Raw genomic sequence first — 22,282 nt, 5'->3', positions numbered from 1 at the left:
AAAAGAAATATAATAATAATAATAATAATAATAATAATAATAATAATAATAATAATAATAATAATAATAGTAATAATAATAATAATGAAAATAATAATAATAATAATAATAATAAGTTGGCTCAACCAGCCAAGGGCCATTGGAGGCAGGTTCAAACCGGTGTCAGATAAACCCTGATCATTAAAATCTTTGCAACTGTCTTGTACAGTATTTTGGAATATATCTGCTTAACATTATAGGTTAACTGAATCCCGAAACATGTGCTTTTATCTTCTCATTTTAACAAATCATGAGTGAAACTATGGTAATAAGATGAAAAAATGTGAATCCAGGGGAAGGTCTTTGGATTAGCAGCTTTCACCATCCCCTTCTTCTTCCTTAAAGCATTTGTGGCTAAGTCAACACTACTGAGACATGAAAAGTGGACATTATCACATAGGAACATGCATGGAGACTTTAGACATTGATGTACCGAATAATCAAAATTTAAGCTGTAGAAAAAAAAACTTTGGCCTCATCTTTTGGATGTACCTTGATCCTTTGTTAGAATCGTGCCGTGCCTCTTTCCATGATGCACGAATGCCAGCATGAACGTTACCTGCATCTGAATGATCTTTACCATCTCTTGTTTAAACTACACAGCCCTACTTATTCAGTGATTTAAGCCAATCTGCTGGACTATAGCACAGTTGGACGACACATAGGTTGAAGCCTTCTGGTTTGACATCTCTTACTGGGATCCTGTGTTTTGCTATTGGAGCTACCTTTGCTTGTCTCAGAGGCCCACATGTGGTTATTGTAGTGACAGCATTTAATCTTTGTAAATTCCTAACGGAGATGGGCCTGCAGGTGGTTTGAGTTTGGTGCTGTAGGGGAGAGAGAGGGGCATCTGGTTTCAATCAGTATGTGTTGGACCGGAGTGACCAAACTGAGCACTTGAACATCAGTGGACACCTGAGACTAAGACTGCAAGTAAAAATCATTTACATCACCAGTCAGTCTTTGTATGGTTTAGAAAAAGAAATTTAAAATGATCTTATCAAATTTACTGATGCATCAGTCAAATTTGATCACATTTTAGAGACTAAAGGCTGTTTAGTCATTTTGACAAACCAGGGGGATGTGTGCCTTTCTTCTTTCTCTCTGACCTTGTGACTTATAGAAGCTGGACTTGTTTACAGAGATCACACATAATGAGACATTTGTTTCTGAGCTGTGATAAAACAGCTGAAGGGTATTTTTGAGCTCATTTGGCTGCTTAACAAAGACAAGGTTAACTTTTTTGGGTTAGAACAAATTGAATAATTCAATCTGATTTGAGATTAAGCTTAACTTGTGGTTTACTGTGGTGCTGGTATCACAGGATGTTTTCTGACTGGATATAACAGATATTTAAGCTTTTTACAACAGTATGCTGCAGAGAAGGAAAGAAGGGGTGAAAGGTTAGAAGAACGCAACCCAATTTAGAACACACAGCATTCCTTTGAGAGCTGGGATGCTTTTCCCTGCAGTTTCTCACATCTCAGATCAGGGAATTTGTCTTTTTCCCATATTTTTCTTTAGTCATCTCACGGAATGCTGCAGTAGCTGACCAGAGAAGATGGTTAATTCATTGAGAGCTGTAAGGTCAAGGGATGGAAGTCTTCAGACATTAAAGCTCTGAATTGAATTTATGAGCTCGCCAAGACTTTTCAGTGAACTTAGCCGCCTCCGTCATTAGCAATATGTCTTCTCCTCCTCCTCATCCTCCTCCAGTGACCCTATCTTTTCATTTGAGTCAGCTCACTCCCTGGGTTGTAGCACTTATCTGACACAATCTGCTTGCTGGTGCCAGCAGACAAATTTCCTGGAACGCTGAGTAACTGGGCCAGTCCATGCCTTTCCTCCTGGTTTGAGTCATGAAATTTCTTGAGAGGAATTACGTAAAAATAAATAGCTAAATAAGCTCAACACTTTTCCGGAGGAAAACATGCTCTAGTCTAGTTAGCATCTTTTTTGTATTTGGTGCTCTAAAGTTTAAACTAGTTGAGCTGTTCATTTGTGATTTTCTTTTCCTAATGTCAGTTTAATCAATTTCATGGCTATTGTTTTTCAAAGGCAAAGCTGAGGTCGATCCTGAAGGTTTCATGGTAAAAACAGACCTAGTGAAAACAAGCAACACTGAAAGGTATTTAGAGTTGAACTTGAGATTTGGGGATTTCTCATGAATTGATGACACAAAGATGGTTATGTAGTTGGCATGAAATAAACACAATAGGATATGTTACGTATATGTATATATGTTACTTAACCTATATATGTTCTTAATCTTTTGAAGGTTTTACAGGAATTCCTGACCCATCTGTCTCCATATGTCCCACATCCTATTGAGAAACCAAACAAACTAACCTAAGACATTACATTTAACTAAATGTATTATTTAAAGTAGTGTTGGTAGTAATAACTCCTATTTGTCTGGATGACAAAAACAATGTAGCTTTCTATCAGAGGAAGGGCATTTTTGTACACGTCTTTACATATTTTAGTTTAAAAACTACAAAATCTTTTTAACTGAGACATACTTACCAAGAGGGAAATTCCACTAGTTTTGCTGACAGCTTGTGGTTATAATATGTAATATGACCCAGGTGAAACTTTTCACATGGAGATAGCTGCATATTAACACTTAGCTCATGGTTTACATTTGAAGTTTATGCAAGAAATGTTCTTAAAGCTGCATGGTGACGCTTTGCTGTCGATCAGCTAAATGCAAATATTGTGACTGTGAAAGAATGAACCCAGAATATGATGAATGTTCATTGACACACTTACATACAGTATTAAGTGTGAGACCAGACTCACTCTGGTATGTTTCTCAGAGTTCCACTGTCTCTATTACTGTACATGGTTATGTTCTGGGGAGGAACTTTGTCACCAGTCTCAGTTAAAGAATAGTCTTTCATGATAAAGACAGTTAAGTAAAATACAAGAGTTGATGAAAAGAATAGGTTTCAAATACATGTTCCTCTGACCTATTACCCAGTTTTTTTTTATTTAAAAAATTGTGACTCCAGATCTTGTGAGACCTGGTGTAAGTATCATGTTATACCCAGAATTTCATGTCCATATCCATGCTATCACTAGTCTGCTGTATGACTGGTTGCTTTTAATCGTTAATCTTTTAATAACATTAGAAGTGGATCACAGTTTCAATACTTTTGTGCCTCTTTTATACTGGTTGAAAACCCACTAACTCCTGCTATTGTCTGATTTTTGAGTGCTATAGGAAAATGTTTTAAAAAGCATGACTCTGTGGTAGTGACTGGTATTTATTGCCTCTGGCTCTGATCAGCTTTGATGGGAACGCACCGTTCGGATGCACATGCTAATGTTCACTGAGGATGCTGCTTTTAGTTTTTTTTTTTTTAATTACCACATTTACAGAGTGTGCTAATCTTAGATAGAGGCTCTGAAGCTAATAGCAACAATTCAAATGCAAAAAGAGACAAGACTAATTGATTTACCTGCTTTCATGGCAGCTGGCAGTTCACTTTCTTTAATGATGTCAGGAAGTTTTAGCTTACTGGAGCATGTTGTCCAACAATGTAACGTCACCCCTTCATGTTGTGTGTGAGCGTAAAGGCTTGTTCCCTGGTATGCAGCTGTAGTTACTGTATTTAAGTCCAGCTCTGTGTAACAACATTTCAGAGCACTGAGGATAAACAAGCTACTGCTGACCTTTGCACTGTCTATTTTTGGTGTGTATCTTCACTTTAAAAAATATCAACCTCTATCTGTATTTTGTTTGGGTGAAAGGGCACTGTATTGATCATTGTTTTATCTGTGTTGCTCAAAATCTTTACAAGATAGTAACAGTCAGAAAAATGTGAAACGTCAAAACAAAATATTTGGGTTTGTTGTCATGGGAACAGAGGAAAGAAAATGCTGAGACGGAACATAAAATGTCAGTAAGGTTAACAACGTTTGCAAATCAGTTTGTGGCCCAGTATTTATTATTTATGCTGATCTTGAAACTGAAACCCCCAAACTGCCAACACCTGCAGTGGTTTTCTTGTAAGATCTGTTCTTGCCATGCACTCACATCAGGGACCACCACACAGGAACCGTGTGGTTTCTTAACAGCAAATATGTGGGGCTGCTGTGAGTTCAGCTGGTGCATGCAACACCAAAATCTCAAGTATAAAAAACAAGCAGTTATTTGAGGAAAACACAAATTATATTTATGCATTAAGCAAAATGTATTTATGCATTAAGGTAAGGAAGAAATTATCTCAAATGTTTGCTCAGTTCTACAAAGAAAGCTAATGTTCTTTATATATTGTTTGTTTCAGAAAAGTTAGACAAACTGAGCTCAAGGAGGAAGCTGAGGCGAATATTATGATGTTAGCATACATCTTGTAGGATGTGTGAGTCTTCATTTTCTTTTATTTGACTTTTGCAGCTAATATGCTGCTGCTGCGTTGATGTGTGTATGAATTTAGAAGACACACAAACAAGCTGCAAAAACATTTTAACAAGTGTATAAGTGGCTCATGCTGTAAACTCCCAGTGATTGTGGAGTTGAAAAGTGTTCTTGACTAACAGCTTTAAGAATTCATTAAGCTCTAATGTTTTTAAGGAAAAAAATGCTCCTTCCTCCAGTTTCACAGAGCTGATTTGCTACTTTGATTTGTTTGAAACTGAACTTTGGATTTTTGTCTGGATAGGAAAAAGCAATTTCAATGTGTGCATGTTAGGTGCATGTAAAGTTAAACTATGTCAGAGAATAGCTAATTTGACAGGAAGTTGCACTCTGTGACTAAACAAGAAAGAGGAACGTATATTTACTTGATGAACTGTGTTTGTGAAAGTAATGTTAGAAAGATGCACACACCAAGCCTCTGAAACCACACAGGCCACCCACATGACTTAGTGTGATACTCTGCCGCTTGAACCAGCTACAGATGTGCAAACTCTGATGCTTTCAGTATTTGTGCGGTTTCTGCAGCATGTGGTAAACCTGCTCTAACCCACTATCACTTGGAAATGAAAGATGGTTAGAATCAGGTAAAGCAAAGATACTGTTTAATGTCAGTATGTGGTAGGCATTAATCAACAATTATGAAAGTATTCCTTTACTTTTTGAGTAAAAGAAAACAGAATTATGAAAGATTCATAGCTTAAAGAGGATTTTTTTTTCTTTAGATTTGTGCAGTGCAAAAGAAATGCTTCTTCACCACTAAGCCACTACAGATCTTCACTTTTTATGCATTTATTTATTTGTAACATTTATGTGTGCATCTATAGAAATGATCTGTTGTCAGGATATAAATGTAATAGCCACCACAGCAAAACTTAATTTAAAATAAGACAACTGCTGTGCTGTACAACATCCTGAAGCTGCACCAGCACATCTTTTGGAAGGTTCGCATTGCAGAGCTGGAGCCTATCCCAGCTCTCTGGGCGAAAGCCAAAGTACATTCTGGACAAGCCACCACTCAGTCAAAGAACTGACACCTAGAGATGTACACATTATGGACCATATAACCTATAAATGAGCAAAGGACAAACTAGAGACTATCCCGTGATGCCAGTGAGTTTTCATACCCTTTTTGTGGAAAATAATGTGTTCATCTAACAGATACTTCATATGAATTATGAATACAGTATAAATAGAAAAGAATGTGGGAGAAGTGTAAATTCAGATGGTGCACTGGTTGCTCCCCTATTTACTCTGAGCCACACCCGTCCTCAAGCTTTTCTTGCATTTTGATCCAAAATATACAAAACTTGTGACTGTGTCTTGCCGATAAATAGAGAGACAAGACACATAAACACTTGCCAAACCATCTTCATGGTTACCCTGGCAACAGTTCATGTTTTGAATACCACATTTTGCCATGAAGATGTGCACAGGCAGACAGACAGCCTCAAAAGGTTTGCTGCTAAAAATACCATTTCTCCATTTATGATATGACTCACTGAAAACGAGGAACAGTGCATTTTCCAATCATCTGGAAGGACGTTTTAGTGTCACAAAAAAGGTCTCCTACAGAAAGGTGGTTTAATTTAGCCTGACGTCAAATTATATTTTGCAGGTTTAAATAATCCTAATTTACAAAAACCATTCAACCTGGACTAACAGACTCTTCCAACTAGTGGATTGATGTTACCAACACAACAATGACACACCAGCACCTTTTAGGTTAATACTGCAAGCTTGTTAGGAAACAGTTGCTTATTTACTCATCCAGCAGAAGCAGCATATTTGTCAGTTTTTGTTATGTGATAAATCTTTATTTAACATCATAATTTGGTCAAAATATTTCTTTTTAAATGATTGTTTAGTTTGATTTAGTTTAAAATGAGCTTCAAAGCCTCAGTGCCAAACCTTTTCTGCTGTACGACTGAAAAAGTGAAATCATCTGCAGACCTTTTACAGCTTAAGCAGCAAAATTCAGGTCTTTGTTGCATAATTTATGAGAGCTGAGTGCAACAAAATGACTATTTGTGTGGAACGTTTTGTGTCAGATGTGACTGAGAGACTGTCACTGATTGTGGGATGATCTCCAATAAATGTTTAAAAACTTAATCTTCCTTCAAGTTTCCATCAAGCTCAAAGATAAACTTGGACTCTGATGATAATGAGAGTATTACAATCCCCTACACACGTTGGAGAGACACTGATATCATAAATGAGCGAGACACCCGTTGAGGTGTGAGTAGACATGTAATAAATACTTCTAAAGGTGTTAACCTCCACAAAGGGTCAAGCCACACACATATGCACACACAAACACATTGAATTCAAAAGGCCGTTCTGCATATGTTTTCACACTTCACCGCTTATCAGCATTTTGTTTCAAATGTTACAATTTTAGCAGCTTTGTGAATGTCCTCTTAACCCCCAAAAGCACTGGTTTAATTTTTTCCATATTGAAGAAACTCATGGTCTAAGTGTAAATCAGCAGTTTATAATTTTTCATGCTTCTGCCCAAGCCGCAGAAGTCATCCATTATTTCCAGGAATTTATGGCTATCTCTCGGTCATGCCCACAGATAGCTTGTGTATGCTGTGGTATTTTCTGGTCATGTGACCTTTGCCACTGCACAGTTGTTGTGAGGCATCAAGAGCAAAGAGGAGGGAGGTGGAGGCAGCAGGGCAGACAGTGAGGGAAACGGTGAAAGAGCTTCTTGGGAGAGGAAAGCTGCTGTTGATGAGACAATCAGGAGTCAAGAGGGGAGCTCTAATAAGGCGAATTTCTGGTGGGAAGAGATTGCATTATCTTTAGAATTAACAATGCAGATTGCTGATAAAAACTGCTAACATCAGAGGTGCTCCAGTAAACCTCTTTCATTTCCCAGTATTAATGGTGATTTGAGAAGCTGTTTTGTTTTTGTTATTTTTTTTCTTTTGTTAAACAGGATCTAAGTCTGTATTTAGCCATTTCCTTGTTTTTGACAACACACCCCTTACATCTTGGCAGGAGAAAAAATTATATGGTGTACCTACCCACGTACACATACTTTTAATCCACTAGAGTTTTCTGTATCAGGTTACTGCTGATAGCCTGGATATATATGTGCAGTGCTGCATCTGTGCACCAGGCCGTCTGGCCCTCCATCCCCATGTCTCTCTCCCAAGGCAGCGGGGGCCAGAGCTATTCATCAAACTGGCATCATTCAAGGATCTGTTGAGCTGCAGCATCTGACGGGAACACTATGTTCACATTAACCTGCAACAAGACGCTCACTAGCAACTATACTGGTCACAATGGTCTTTTCCCAGACAAGAATAATGGGAAAATAAAACAGCTTGTGAAGGTTCATTTGGCAAAAGACCAAAATGACCATCATAGAGAAGATAACTTTTTAGCTCTTAAAAAAAAAGAAAGAAAATTGTCATCCTCAAAGTTGTACTTGGTTATTGATGTGGAAAAATTACAAATTTGGCATAAATATAAAAAACCATAAACAAGAATCTGAAATAGATGTGAATGTCAGATTGTTAAAGAAAATGACAGGAATGATCAGAGGCTGACCTCCGAGTCTGACAGCACACCCAACAAACAAGCAAAGTATACAGCCGTCTTTCAATGCTTCTGTTGATCACAATAGTTAGGATCATCCCAAATAGTTTGACAATAGTTAATCTCTCTTATAAACATGGATTTATCTGTCATATTTGTCATAGCAAAATAAGTTATCACATATGAAGTGAAGCTTTTCTTACACTTACAAAGAAGTTGAGTAGCCTAAACAGACAGGAGTATTCTGGTTCCAAAGCAGCATTTCATAGTAACTCTGTGGATCAACGTAACTTGTAACTACGCTAGATAATGTGTTTAGCCATCATTTTTAAAAACTAATCATTATTCTATGTCAGAGTTCTTGTGTCAGCCATCCATTTAATCGAATGGATTTTAAAGCATACTCAACACGTGCAATAATAAATTAAAACTATAACACACAGTTTGTTGTTCCTGTTGCTGACGTTAACAGGTACCAGTTCACAACTTCCAGAGACTGTGGCTAGTTTGTACACAGTTTAGAAAGCTGCTCACACTAGATCTGATCCTTTTATTTGTAATTATCCAAAATGGTTTCTTTTTAATCAAATCTGAATTATTTGGTCTGTTGTGAAGAGTTTGCCTGACATATTTGGTTAATTTCTCAAACAGAATTAAGATCCAAAAAAATCAAATGCAAATTATTCCCAAAAAGGGAATTATAAAATAAAGTAATAAAGGAATTTATTTTTGCAGCATAAAATATAAAGAATTATCAATTATTATTCAGTTATATTTCTGCAAGCGTGAATGACTTTCTGCACCAGAGTAGAAGAAGCCTCTGACTGAACACTTCATTGTTTGATTACTAAGCTATGTTATGTAGAGGGTGCACAATCTTGTCCATTCAACCGAGGAACTTATGCAATATTCTTATTTCCGTGTCCTTGTTGGACTTTATGTTTTATTTTCCATTATTATCCATTATTTTAATAAAACTGGTGTGTTGTATTAGTTTTAACTTGTGACAGTATTCAGTTGACCGTGTGAACTAGTCTGCGCTGCAACATAAGCATGTAGTTATTTCTGGTGTGCATGCTTTTCCTTTTCAGTTCTGAGTAAATGATACGTTTACCACACATCTCCCAGGTAACCATTACACTAATCAGCTGTTATTATTTACACTAAACAAATATTACTGCAGCTTTCTGAAGGATTTAAATAAGACAGGTGTGTTTCTGAACTCAGTGCTTCTTCTTTGTAAAACATACACATGAATTTAGATCAAACAAACCCACATTGCTTAAAAAGACAGATGATTTTTTTTACTTTATTTTCTCTTTTTAATTATATAATTCTCATGTATATACATGGAATATGGTTCTAGGGATGTGAGTTGATCAGTTCAGCTTGCAAAAATAAGAAAAATGAGAGGGGAAACATGCTAGTCTGTCTGTGACAAAAAATTTAAAGTTTACATTCCTAAAAAGCTTAATCATTTACATCTTGTACCAGATTTGTTTATTTTGCATAGAAGCAAAATGTACATAGTAAATTTGGTCCTTCAGAATAGACTCCTGTGTGTTCAGATTGTGCTTGACTGAACATGTGAGACCATCCAATATACAGTTAAACAGCTTGCTTCTCAGATTTGGTTTTTTAAAACACTCTTTGGAGGTTAAAACTGACCTCTTCTTAGTGCTACAATACACTACAATACATATCCTGTTTAGATTACATTAGCTGGGAATTCAACTCTTACCCAGTGCTAATTGTTTAGACTTGACATTTATTATTTTCATAGCTCTTGTAGTTTGTTTTCAGTATTTCACATTTGTGATGAGTCGTTTTCTGGGGATCACACATTGATCTGAATGATAAAACAAATAAAACAAAGTCTTTAAAATGGTCTCCGAGCTTATTTGTGTTCACTCCTGTTTCTCCTGCGAGTGAACGCCATCAGTCCTTCTGCAGGGGAGGCAGAAGCACTTTGCTGTTCCTGCACCACTAATGAAAATTTAAGCAACATAAGTAGTTTGTGCAGATCAATGTGTTGGTCTGCTGAGTAGGAGTCTGGGGAAGAGCTTTAGTACCACTTCATTATTAAAAACAGACTAAAGATAGCACAAATTAACAGCTATGTTCAGTCAAACTGTAATTACTGCTGTAATGTATGTTGTTATTAGGTGTGCAGTTATTATGACTAAGTTACTGTACGTATGTGTAGAGCTTTACAGATAATTGTTCCCTGATTGCAGACTCTTTGCTTCATGTTTATGTGCTTCTCTGTTTTCTTGCCAAGCTTCTATTTACTTTGATTGACTTAATAAAGCAAACTGTGGTGATGTTTTAAAAGTTGGTGATTTACAGTTTAAATAAAAGCTTGAGGTTATATGACTTCCTCTTACTTTTTCTCTCATAACATGAATGATTATTTTAGCATGTTGCTTATTGATTCTGGGAGGAGGTCATTCTTTGGCCCCTAGCTGTGTGTATTTTTAGTTTGATCTTACCCAGACATGCCCCTCCTTCCAGCTGCTCCCTCTACATTAAAACTGTTGTGATCAGCAGATTTAGCAGACACTCTACGACTGCTGGAGGGATACGGTTAGAAGATTGTCAACCACCCCTGCATTATAGAGAAAGAGATTTTGAGGGGGATGGAAGCTTTGATGGTCATCTGGGGGGATGATGTCATGTGTGGGTCTCCGCTTGTAAGCCTGGATGTTTTCTGCACCAGTGAGAAAACAGAGCTCCAGAGGATACATCTGGAAGTTACACAGAGTGGAACCCGACACCGTCAGGCCAACTTGTTCAATCAATGAAGGAAGGGATGCAAGCGGGGAGATTGTAGGATGGATGGTGAGAAGGAAGGAGGAATAGAGATAAATTGGCAGGAGAGGTAGTAGAGAGATGAATGACGGTGAGGAACAGAGGGTGGTCAAATGAAATAAGGGGTGGATGGAGGAGAGGAAGTAGATTAAAAAGAAATACGTGATTTTGGTCATTTGTAAAGTGTGTTGTTTTCTACCATATGACCTGAGTTTGAAGGCAAGATTTCATTTTCAGTCAGTAACAGGGCAAAACTTTACTTAAACCATTTTGTTTCTTCCTGGTTGGGTTGGGCCACCTTTTCAATGACAACAATAATGTATAAGCTGTAGGGATGCAAGGTATGCCTCGTTATAGTTTCTTCTTCTATTGGGTTTTTTTTTTTTTTTTTTTTTTGGTTGTTGAAATCTCTGTTCTTGATTCATCATTGCTTGCCCATTGTTAATTTCACAAATTTGTCCATGTTTTGCTAGCAGGGTAAAACCACACGTTTTTTTAGTCTTGCTGTCATGGTCCCCCAGTTTGGGAACCACTAGATTTAGACAGCAACAGTACTTGGCTTGGATCAGAAAACAATCATGCTTAGATCTGAGATACATGCAAAACATCAATGTGTTTATTTTGTTAGTTGTATTAATAAAATGTCAACAACAGAACACATTTCATATAAGATGGTTGTGTTCAGGCAGTACAACTATTTCTTTATGCCCCCTCATGCAAATGAACACCATTTATGACTAGAAATACACAAATTAGTTGGCACGATTATCAGCTCTACAATTAGGTTTGGGGGTTGAAATATCAGTATCGGCTATCGGCCAAAAATCCAACATTGTGCATCCCTATTTATGACCTTTTACTTATTGCTCCGATGACTGCTCCCTCATCTTCTAACATTCAGTAAGTTTATGAACTAACAATGAGGTCGTTTCTAAGAGCAAATTTTGAAGTTAATTTAAATTTGCTCAGACTTAATTGGGGTTACTCCATCTGTATTTGTCTTTGAGCTGCTTAGATTACGTGTTTCCACAGTTTTATTTATTATTGTTCTATTACATTGTACAATATTGCCCAGGATTCACAGCACCTTCAGGTGTTGGTTCAATTGCACTTTGTTCAGTATCTCCAGGACCTATGGCATCTACAGTACCACACCAAAGCATTGCAACATTTTCAGGGTTGTGCCAAGAACTGAAGAAAGCATTTCAGCTACTGTATGTTTTCAAATTTTCTGTCTAATGTTAGTCTGAGAGGGCAGTGTTATTCCTCTAATGATACAGCAGCCTCGGGTTCCACTTATGCGTAGTGTGTCTGTTTCAGTCTTACGTCTAGATGACTTTCTCATAATGCTACTGTTGCACACTAACCAGAGTGCTTTATAATTTGGCCCGGATCTGGGCCAGAGCCCACACAAATTCTGGCCCAGATCTGAACAACAGATCCATGACCAATAGAGTTCAGATACGCTTGTCCAAATTTGGCCCAGAACAGGACCGACCCTGGGTCAGGTCTGGATTCAGCTCTTCAAGTCTCCTGACTATACAGTCATATATGTTAACATCAGTTTACTATCAGGCTTTGATATTTAGGAAGTATTCACCATGTTAACCATTATATTTTCACATACTAGCACGCTAACATTTACTAGTTAATGCTGAGTGCAGCCATATTGGAAATGCCCTTAGTTTTGTTGAGTTTTAGATGTGAAGTTAAGACAACAAAAGGAAATAAAGAGAGATTTCACTTCAAAATTAAATGATCATCCTTGCTGTGGCACTAAAACACAAGTCAAGCTCATTATCCTTCTTCTGTGAACTATAAAAAAAAAAAGATCATTTTGGTTTTAGTGTCCTTTATTAACATGTTCCCACCTACTGAAGCCTGTACTTGGCACAGGTCTGTGTTGCAGCCCTGAAATGGCTGTGACGGTTAAGATCCATGTGCTGGTATGGAGGCGGATCCGGAGTCAGCTGCTGTCTGGGATGCCTCTCTCTTGTGATTCCACACTGTGCTCTCCTATTTGCATCACTTCAGCTCAGGAACTTTCTTTGTTTAGCAAAGCAACAATAATGCCTCCTCATTTGTCTCTATACCATATGTAAAGTTGGGTTGCTGCAACAATCTTGCCTTGTGTGTGCTGTTTGAAAAGGGCAGGGATTGTGGGTTGGGGTCCTGGTACATTGCTGATGCAAGAGACCCACAGCCCATGACTATTCCTTAATGCATATTATATAAACAGATCACCTAGCTTTTCATGCTCTCATTGTTTCTGTGTAGGAACATATGACACTTTACAGAGCTCCATGCTGTTGTCTCCAGTGATGCTGTTAGCTTTGGTTATTTATCCATTCCTCATATGTTTTCAGACATTATCTCTAAAACTCAAAGGAATTCCACCCCTTGTTCTCCTGTGCATATTAAGACACAAAAATGCCCACATTCATGACCTCTCATGTCTGTTGCACACCCACACTGTGCATTTGCCAAGAATGAAGCAGCAACTGAGCAGACAGCCAAATGAGAAAATTAAGTCAAAGTAAGCAGAGCTAAAATCTTTCAGAAGTTCAGCTCGTGATAACCATTCCTGGAGTGATTAGAGAGGAGAGTGTGGATACTGTTAAAGGACAAAACAAGTGGCGATAGTAGAGCAGGCTAGCATCAGTGGGAGGATTGTGAGGAAGGAGGGGAAAGGATAAGAAAGAAGATCAACAGAGGAAAAAACTGATATAGATAAAAGAACAAAGGAGGAAATCTGGAAATATTTCAGTTTCAGAAGATTTTCATGGCATCTAAACTGCCTACGGCCATGCCAGAATATGAAGTCTCTGTCTTGCCAGGGGTGTCTGTTAAATGCCAGCATATGATGGTGAAAAGCTCCAGGCCCCACCCAAAGATCATTTTGACTAAATTTTTTTAAAGGGTCAAACATCAGTGTGTGCAAAAGTGTGTTGATTCAATCAGTCTTCACTCCATCATTAACCCTGTTCAGATTAAGAGGTAATACAGATGTTTGCTGTCTTTAATTTTAGGATGTTTGACTGTCTGTCTCGGATCCACATGACAGGTTTCTTACCACAGCTAATTTAGGCAGAGTTTTATGGTTGCTTAATGAGTTTGCTGCACACAGGTGCTGATTTGTGTTGTGCTTTAAAGCTGTTTATAGTTGGTTAGATGTGCTACAGATGAGCAGGTGCCAGCTTGGTGTGTGTTTTTACTGTAGCTGAAACAGACTTTGAAGCTTACAGGTGCTGAGTTGGGTGATTTTTATAGCAGGTTTGAAGTCTAACAGGCTAACAGGTGCTGATCTCTGCTGCCTTTTGCCATGGCTGCATCAACCACATCTGACTTTTGCTGTTTGGCTTGATGTCTTGCAGGGCTGTTAAATGCTGAAATGGAGTAGTTTTGCTTGTGATAACTGTGGCTGGGTTTTATTGTGGGTTAGTGTGGCTGACAGACTGCCGGGATCAATCAGGACTACAAGGAGGTTGACCAAGAACAGAACCCTTGAAGACTTAAGGCTGTTTTATTTGAAACAATTTAGATTAGAAATTTCTGCTCAACAAGATTTTTTTTTATTCTGCAGTACACAAGGTTGTGCATGGCTAATAATACATTAGCAATATCAACCTCAGTCCTCTGTGGATAGACAGGATGCACTCAGTCACAGTATGAAGTTTGGGTCCCTGGTGTTTTTGCAGCACTTAAAAGGCCAAAAGTAATAATGATTACATAAAACAGAAAAAATGAAGTAAAAAAAAAACTATTTATGTATCACTTGTAATGTGAGCAATCTGCTAATTATGTAACTTGTGCAGGTTTCTGGATTGTGTTCAGTGGATTGTGTTCACATGTGTTAGATGTTAAATTAAGACAATTCTTTTATTTTGCTTGAGAAAAGAAATAAGGAGAAATTTATATTTGGACTAAGCAGAAAAGACATATGATTTTAGCCCCAGAATCACACTATTATCACGCTATATTTTACAGGCTTTGAAGACACATTGCTGGTCTATTCAGAAGAAAACAGCTGATTTAGATGATGCAGTGACACAGTTTATGCTGCTGTAGTTCTGTATCTCCTTTCTAATGTGAGAGCGTGCTACTCCCTGTTTACTGGTGGCCTTTCTGGTGAAATGATGTTGCCCCTACTTTGTGAAGTAAGACTGTGTGAGAAATAACTTAATTTATCAGTTTTATTTCATCATGTATTTATTTTTGTAATATTAGTTTATTTATTCGCAGAGAATATCGGATCTTTTAACATAAATCAAGCTATGATAGTCTGAGAATGTTTCAGCTTTTGTTCTGTAATTATTTTGCTTCAGGATATAGCCATCAAATTACAAAAACAGCTTTTTTTTTCTCTTAAATTTATTACTTTAATGTTTGAATTTTTATTTTATTGTATTTTATTTTACTGCCTTCAATTATGAAATTAAATTTGTTAAATAGAAATCTCACATAAACTATGAAATTATATTTTATGTAAGATTTCTTAAGTAAAAAATAAAACTCCTTCTTGGAAGACAAATCACTGTCAAAGTAAGTAGTTTTTGTCTTCTGTGGACACCAAATCTTTGTGCTCCACTTCATAGAAATTCATCCCATAATATCTGAGATGTGACCATTTAGACCAACTGCACTGAGTCCTGATTATCTGAATGAAGTCTTCTTTCTGCTCTGCTTAGCAGGTGTGATTAGGTACTGAATTCTCCAGACAGTGATGGACAACTTCATATGTCAATACCTTAGACCTTATTGTTTTTAACTGTTTTAATGTTTGTTTTGTACATAGTGGTTTTTAAACTATTTTAATGTTCATTTGTACAGTGTCCTTGGGTGTTTTGAAAGGCTCTTTTAAATAAAATGTATTATTATTATTATTATTAGAGGCTCATGACAATTTCCATCTGCAAAGGAACCAGCTTACTTTCTGGTTTTCCAGGACCAGTGTTTGCCCTGCTCATAAAAATAGCCAGTTACATAACTTGTGGTTTTTTATTAGAGTGGAGTAGAATCAGGAGACAAAAAGGCCGGCAGGATGAGAGAACTTTGTTTCTGCCTGTAGACAGAGGACATTTGTGTATAATTTACAGCTCAAGGCAGCATGACTGTGAACTGTACTTGAGCTCAGTCTGTTATAAATGGAAAAGGCTCGACTGGCCTGAAGCCATCTTAAATTAGCGAAATTAGCTTTGTGTGTATGTGTGTGAGTGTTTGTGTACCTGTGGATTTGAGGAGATGTATAATGAAGTTTAATAGGAACAGGAAATGGAGCTTCTCTGGGAGATGGAAAGGGGGTCACAGAATAAACACAAAAAAGATGGAGGGCAAAGTAGAGAAGAAAATATATTTAGGCAAGAATCCCTCAATATGACTCTGCAGGTCTGATCCTCACTTTATGGGAATTTAGAAAGTACTTGCTCATGTGAAATCTGCTGATCACAGTCTACACATGACTGACAGCAGAACATTTTTATATCTCCCCTGCTTATAGGAAAGAAGCAAGAGGGGCCATAACACAGTACACACTTACAACTCAAGCCTGTAAGCCTATTTGAATTATGGACCGCACACACGCTGTGATCACTGTTTGTATTCATTGTACTCTCTGTGATGAGGCATGTCTTGTTAACACACACATGAGACTGCACCATATGTTCAGCCATTCTGCTTGCACAAGAATGTGTTGAAATTTAAATTGTAATATCAAAAAAGAAAAAAAACCTGCAAATACATAACAGTTGTCAATATGATAGACTAAATTAAATAAAGCACAAATGATATTTAGGGAATTGGTGATAGAATAAAGAAAAAGAAAACTTTAGCACCATATAAGAAATGTATTGATCATCAAAGTTATTATAGATTATCCGGATGGAAGCATGAATTTTATGAATCGGTATGCTATTTAAGCTCCCTTGTGGTAGAGGAAAAGTCAGGATGACATAAAAATAATCTTTATCATCCACTAACAACAAATTCATAACCTTTTATTTATTTTAAATTTGCAGCAGCTCACTAACATCAGCAAATACGCGAACACTTGGTTGTTTTAGCAATAAACGTGGGCATGTTTTAGGATTTAGAAACAGCAGCTTAGCCCAGCAGGGAAATGCCACATTTGCACATTTTCATAGAGGGAAAGAGGACAATTTATGGTATCAGGTAGTGAAGCAGATGCTGCTTACATGAAATACAGAGAATCTAAAACATTTTTGTGCTTTTAGCTCAGTGCATGAAGAGATCTGGGGTTATTCAGAGAACTTTAAGAGCTGCAGCCCCAGACACCCAGGCCTTACAACACTAATGGCATTAAAAGTTGTGAACTTGAAAGGAAAATACGGTGAAATTAACAGAAACAATGAGGGGTTACAAGTTAAAAAAAAAATACTATTTATCATTGTTGTAATAGCTTGACAAATAAATGTAAATGTGTAAAGGAATGCGGCTTTACAAGCATGAAAAGAATTTCTGAAAACACTCCTGAGGAGAGCGGAATGGAGAAGTCAGTGCAGATAGTCTCTTAGATTGATCCTTTGGGGTTTGTAAATGTTTTTGTAGATGTTGAGATATTTTAGTCTGAAGCAAAGTGGTGGCTCAACTGGCCCAACAGCCATCATCTTCATCGCTCGGATTTCAAGACCAAGCCTACTAAATGGTCTGTTATTGCTCAGCCCAGACGCAACATGATGGTTCTCTGTAATCTTTGGCTCAAACACATTTTCAACAAAGCATCCCCATCACACTACAAATAGCTGCTTGTATTTGTGTCTCCATGTATGTGGTCTGCTTTAAATCCCTCTGTTCTTCCACTTCTCTCTTCTCCCTCACAAGTCCTGGAATTTAATCAATTATGCCGAAGGAATTCACTAGCACAGTAAATATAAAGAGTGTCATTGTGGTACAGGGACAATGAGACATGGATGGATTTATATAGAGCCTCTGTGATATATTCAGCTCAGTGACAGATGGAGCCAGACTGTGCAGAAAGCAGTGAAGAAGCCATTGTCCTGCAGGTCAAATTGAACTCTGACCAATGTGCTTCACACTGATGTTCAAAATTCCTTCAACATCCTTCAGAATGAGTGTGTGTGTGTGTTCTGTCCATATACTGAAGCCTGAAAGTTCATGCCTCGTTTCAATGTAGTATTTCTATGCTACCAATTTTTTTATTGACATAATCAGATTCAGTTTGTGGCCATAAATGCGTAAATGTCCACTTTTATTTATTACTTTAGGATATTGTTTTACTTGATTTGCTTATTTTTCATGTCCGAGTTGCATTTTTAGCCATTTCTAAATATTTGCGAAGTATGTTTATGGCCTCCTGAAATGAGAAAATTCATATTCACATCTCTTGTTTCAGGATTTCAGTCAGTTTATTTAAAATAAACTCGGAGCAGAGAGCACCACTGTAGACTATAATAACTAATAAGGCTATTCAGCTCACAGCAATCTTATTATGTGTGACCTTTTCTCCCTCTTTATCCTTGCAGTGCTGTTGGCTTCTGTGTTGTCCTTCAACGTAGACCAGAAGAATGGTTTGTCCTTTAGTGGGCCACTGGAGGACATGTTCGGCTACACTGTCCAGCAGTTTGAGAACAGCGAGGGAAAATGGTGAGTCTCACCTGAGGTGCATTTTACAGCAAATGATGGTGGTTCAGTCTATAACTACAACATCTACTCTGCATCAACCTCACTGCTATTTCAAACATGCACCTCTTTGTGTGTGAAAACAGGCATCCTTCATGTAATATCTTAAAAATATCTATAGTGTCTGAGCAGAATTTAGCCAAATTAATGTACAACCTCTAACTGCTCAGTTAATAGGCCACAGATCAAATAAATGATTGTTTTATTCACTGTTTAAAGTAATAGTTTCTGTCTTTAACTTCATAATAATGGGCAATTCGGTGAGCTAAGAGAGTGCCTGATATTTTTAAATGCATTTAAAGTATTAAAAGAGTCCCTCAAAAGTATCTCTGGTTTAATGTTGCTGGTTAATCACTGTTTACATGTTAATATCTCCTGTATATTTTCTCTTTTAAAGTCAGATTGTGTGAGCATAGACAGTGGTCAGCACTCTCTCAGATGGGCAGTAGCAAAGTTTCCTTACAAGTAAATTAACCTAAAAGCTCAGAAAGGGGCCATGAGAAGAGCCATCTCTTAACAATGCACTTCTAGAAAAGAATGTAATGTGAACTTTTATATTTTGTCACTTCTGCATCAGTTTATTTGACTGGTACCTCGTAACATGCCTCGTGGCTGCAAGTTGTGAACAGTGTGATGCAGTAGTGACTTTGTGAAATGTGAATATTTTAAGAGCTCTGTGTGAAAATACTTTAGCACATAGCGAAAATTAAAATCCCTAATTTACCAGTAAAAGTAAGCGAGCACACCAGCTGCTGCTGTAACAAGAAACCTTGTCTTTACTACTTAGCTGTTAACTGTCAACTACCCACCAGAGTATCCACATGCACTGCCTGTAAATACACTGAAACCAAGCATCCCTACTTAAACAGCCCGGGAACACATTTTAAAACCTTGTTAAATACTGTTAGAGTGCTATAAGCATCTCTTTGTCTCTCATTTTCTTTCCTACATTTCTACTTCAGTTAGCTTCTCTCCAACCTGTTGCAATGTCACATTTAATTCGACTGCACGTGTTTGTACCTGATACTGTTCCACAGTAATGAACTTATCAAGCTCACATGAAATCAGTTTTAGTAATTCACTTCACTGCTAATCAGTAGAGCCCATTGGGACTGCACTTAGTTCCCATTTAAAGAAAAGAATCAGCCAAAGAGGTCTGAGTGATAAGTTAAACCAGAGAGCAGTGGAAGGGTGTAAGAGAGGCTGAATGATGCAAAGGTTTAAATGTGTAGAATTAGACATATAGTATGTTGTTTTCAAGGCTGATTGTGGGAGCTTTTTTAATGGAAAAAACACAGCAATCACATAGTGATGTATCATGCAGGTTGTAACAGGGAGGTGACTGATTAGTCACAGATGTCTCCACCAGGCCTCCACCCTCAGCAGTGTTAAAAGGTGAATCAGCTGCACAACATTTGCCACAAATGGTTTATCATTTTTATAATTTATGCCTTTGTAGCTTTGGTTCATCATTAGTGTTACAACAGATCTCAGAAATAATGCCATGTTGTTTTTGAGTCAACCCACAAAGCTGCAAAAATATTTCCTCCTATAAACATACAAATTATTCTTTGTGTGTGTTCAGAAATTTAGAAAAACGTCAGAGCCCCAAAAGAACTCCAATTCAGGATCCTCTAATAACCTAAATGAGCATAAAACTGTTACTTTCTGACCTGAGAAATTACACCCTGGGAAATATCACCAATGATTTAATAGCTGTTTTTTTCAGTATATAATAGGTGTAAACAAAAAAGACTGCTTGCTATGAAATAAATGGTTATAACATTGTGGTGTTTCTCACAGGTTGCTGATCGCAGGCCGAGCTGAGCCTGCTGTTGCTGCACGCTGCATCTCGTTTTAAATGACCACGCCCCATTAGTGTCGAGGAATGTTAATAAGTCTGAGCGTTTAGAGGAAGGCAGATGACAGACTGTTTTTAGCATCAATTTACAGATGGAGTGACATGATGTCATGACACACACACACACATGAATGTTTGACACAATTGTGCATATTGACCCTGTAAGGCCTGAATAGACCTACAGACAAAGTAAAATTACACCCTTCTGCAAACAGCTGCAACGTGTCCAATTGAATGTGGCGAGATAAGAAATAAATGTTTATTAAATGTTTTTATTGTCAGTCTTTAAATGTTGGGTTAGGCTGATAATAAGGTTAAATGACAGCCACATGAGCCAATCATAATAACCTGTAACAGCTTTCCCAGCCAATCTGAACAAGCGGTTTATGCTTAATTTAGGTATATAAGTGTGATTAAGCAGGGATCAAATTAATGTGGACCTCAGAGGTGGACCTCACAGTTACTGCTTTCAACCTGCCAACCCTTAATTTCTGAAATACGTGCGTTGTGCTTGTTATCATAATTGTATTGTAAAGTCGCGATTCTGTTCTGTGGTTTTTGGCTGCATTTCCAACCCAATACCAGCTCCAAATAATTTTTATTTCTTCAGGGTTCTGATTGGTTCACCGCTGTCTGGTCAGCCAGCCAAGCGAACAGGAGACGTCTACAAATGTCCTGTAGGGACGGGGGACAACACATGTGTCAAACTGGAGCTGCCCAGTAAGAACCTTGTCTAAGTGTGTTTGTGTGTGTGCTAACAATATATAACATTAATCTTGATTAGTGTTTGACATTGTATTGTTATTCCTATGCAATATGCAGATATACTTTCATGTTATTCTGCTTCAGTGTGCTTTACAATGTCCCTACATGAAGTGGTTTTTTCCATACATGTCATTGTACTGTTGTTAACCTAATTTGGTAAATAAATAGATTTGATCTAATTTCACCTGATTCAGAGTTAAACAAAAAAAATAATGAATATATGACATAAGCTTTCAAAGAACAACTTAAAAGCAAACCAAATCTGTATGAAAACATGTCTTAAGTTCTTGTTAAGTTTACACAGTAGAGACATTTCACTTGATAAAATTGTGAAATGATACAAAGTTTACAGATAAAACTTCATACTAAAAACGAACGGCATTTAACAGTATTTTGTCAGTATTTTTATTTAAAGCAATACTACACTACTTTCTGACCTTAAAACTCTGTGCTTCTGGCTCATTTTAATGGGTTACTGGCACTTCACTTTATTATGCAGATTCCTGGAGCCATCCTTGCCCTGTAGTTTTCTGGAGCTGGAAAACTGCTCTTCACAATTTCATTCTTCAACCCAGGTCATCATGTGACAGTTGTGCTTTGCTTTACGACAAAGAAACGCTAGAAGACATTATAAGATGAAGCAGGGAGAAGAAAGAGAGAAAGTGATAGAACAAGCGTCAACATCTGACTGATTTTACTGGCTGGAAAGAGCTCAGAGAAGAGACAGGATGCAAGATGGATGGAGAATTGGCCTCTGTTAGGGAGTGCCAAAATGTAAAAATCTTTTTATTAGTTCTGCTTTAAGGTCAAAAACATATGTGGTATTGCTTTAAAGCTTTCTGGTTTTTAGTTGCTAGAAAGTCAGTGGGCACTGTTGGCTAGATTAGTTATGTTAAAGACTGTACCAGTCCATGATCACTTTGGTTGCCTACACTGAAGTTACACGCGATAGGATACTAAAAATGCTATCTTTTTTATTTAATTTTGTGTGTGTGTGTGCGTGTGTTGTACACATTTCTCCTAGACAATAAAACAAAATATTTAAACATAATTTAAACTACTTGGTCAAAAGAACAGAAAATTTTTAGTCAAGTGCCTACATGTTAAGCCACAAGCACTGACAAAGCGCTGCAAAGTATTAGCACAGATAATGTAATAAACTCAACTAGGATAGCCATTGT

The 22,282-nt window shown here is 37.4% G+C and overlaps 1 protein-coding gene across 1 annotated transcript in view; it reads left to right on the top strand.

Moving 5' to 3' along the window:
* The window catches only part of itga1 (integrin, alpha 1), a 54,608-nt gene that overhangs the window by 3,591 nt on the left and 28,735 nt on the right, over positions 1–22,282 (top strand). The window contains exons 2-3 of the mRNA XM_041970436.1: positions 18,319–18,439; positions 20,947–21,056. Of these exons, the coding sequence (XP_041826370.1) occupies positions 18,319–18,439; positions 20,947–21,056 (231 nt within the window). The remainder of the gene's footprint in view (positions 1–18,318; positions 18,440–20,946; positions 21,057–22,282) is intronic.

Source organism: Melanotaenia boesemani, chromosome 19, assembly GCF_017639745.1.
Source record: "Melanotaenia boesemani isolate fMelBoe1 chromosome 19, fMelBoe1.pri, whole genome shotgun sequence".
NCBI lineage: Eukaryota > Metazoa > Chordata > Actinopteri > Atheriniformes > Melanotaeniidae > Melanotaenia > Melanotaenia boesemani.
The sequence above is the reverse complement of the archived record's forward strand: the minus strand, read 5'-3'. Positions and strand labels throughout refer to the sequence as shown.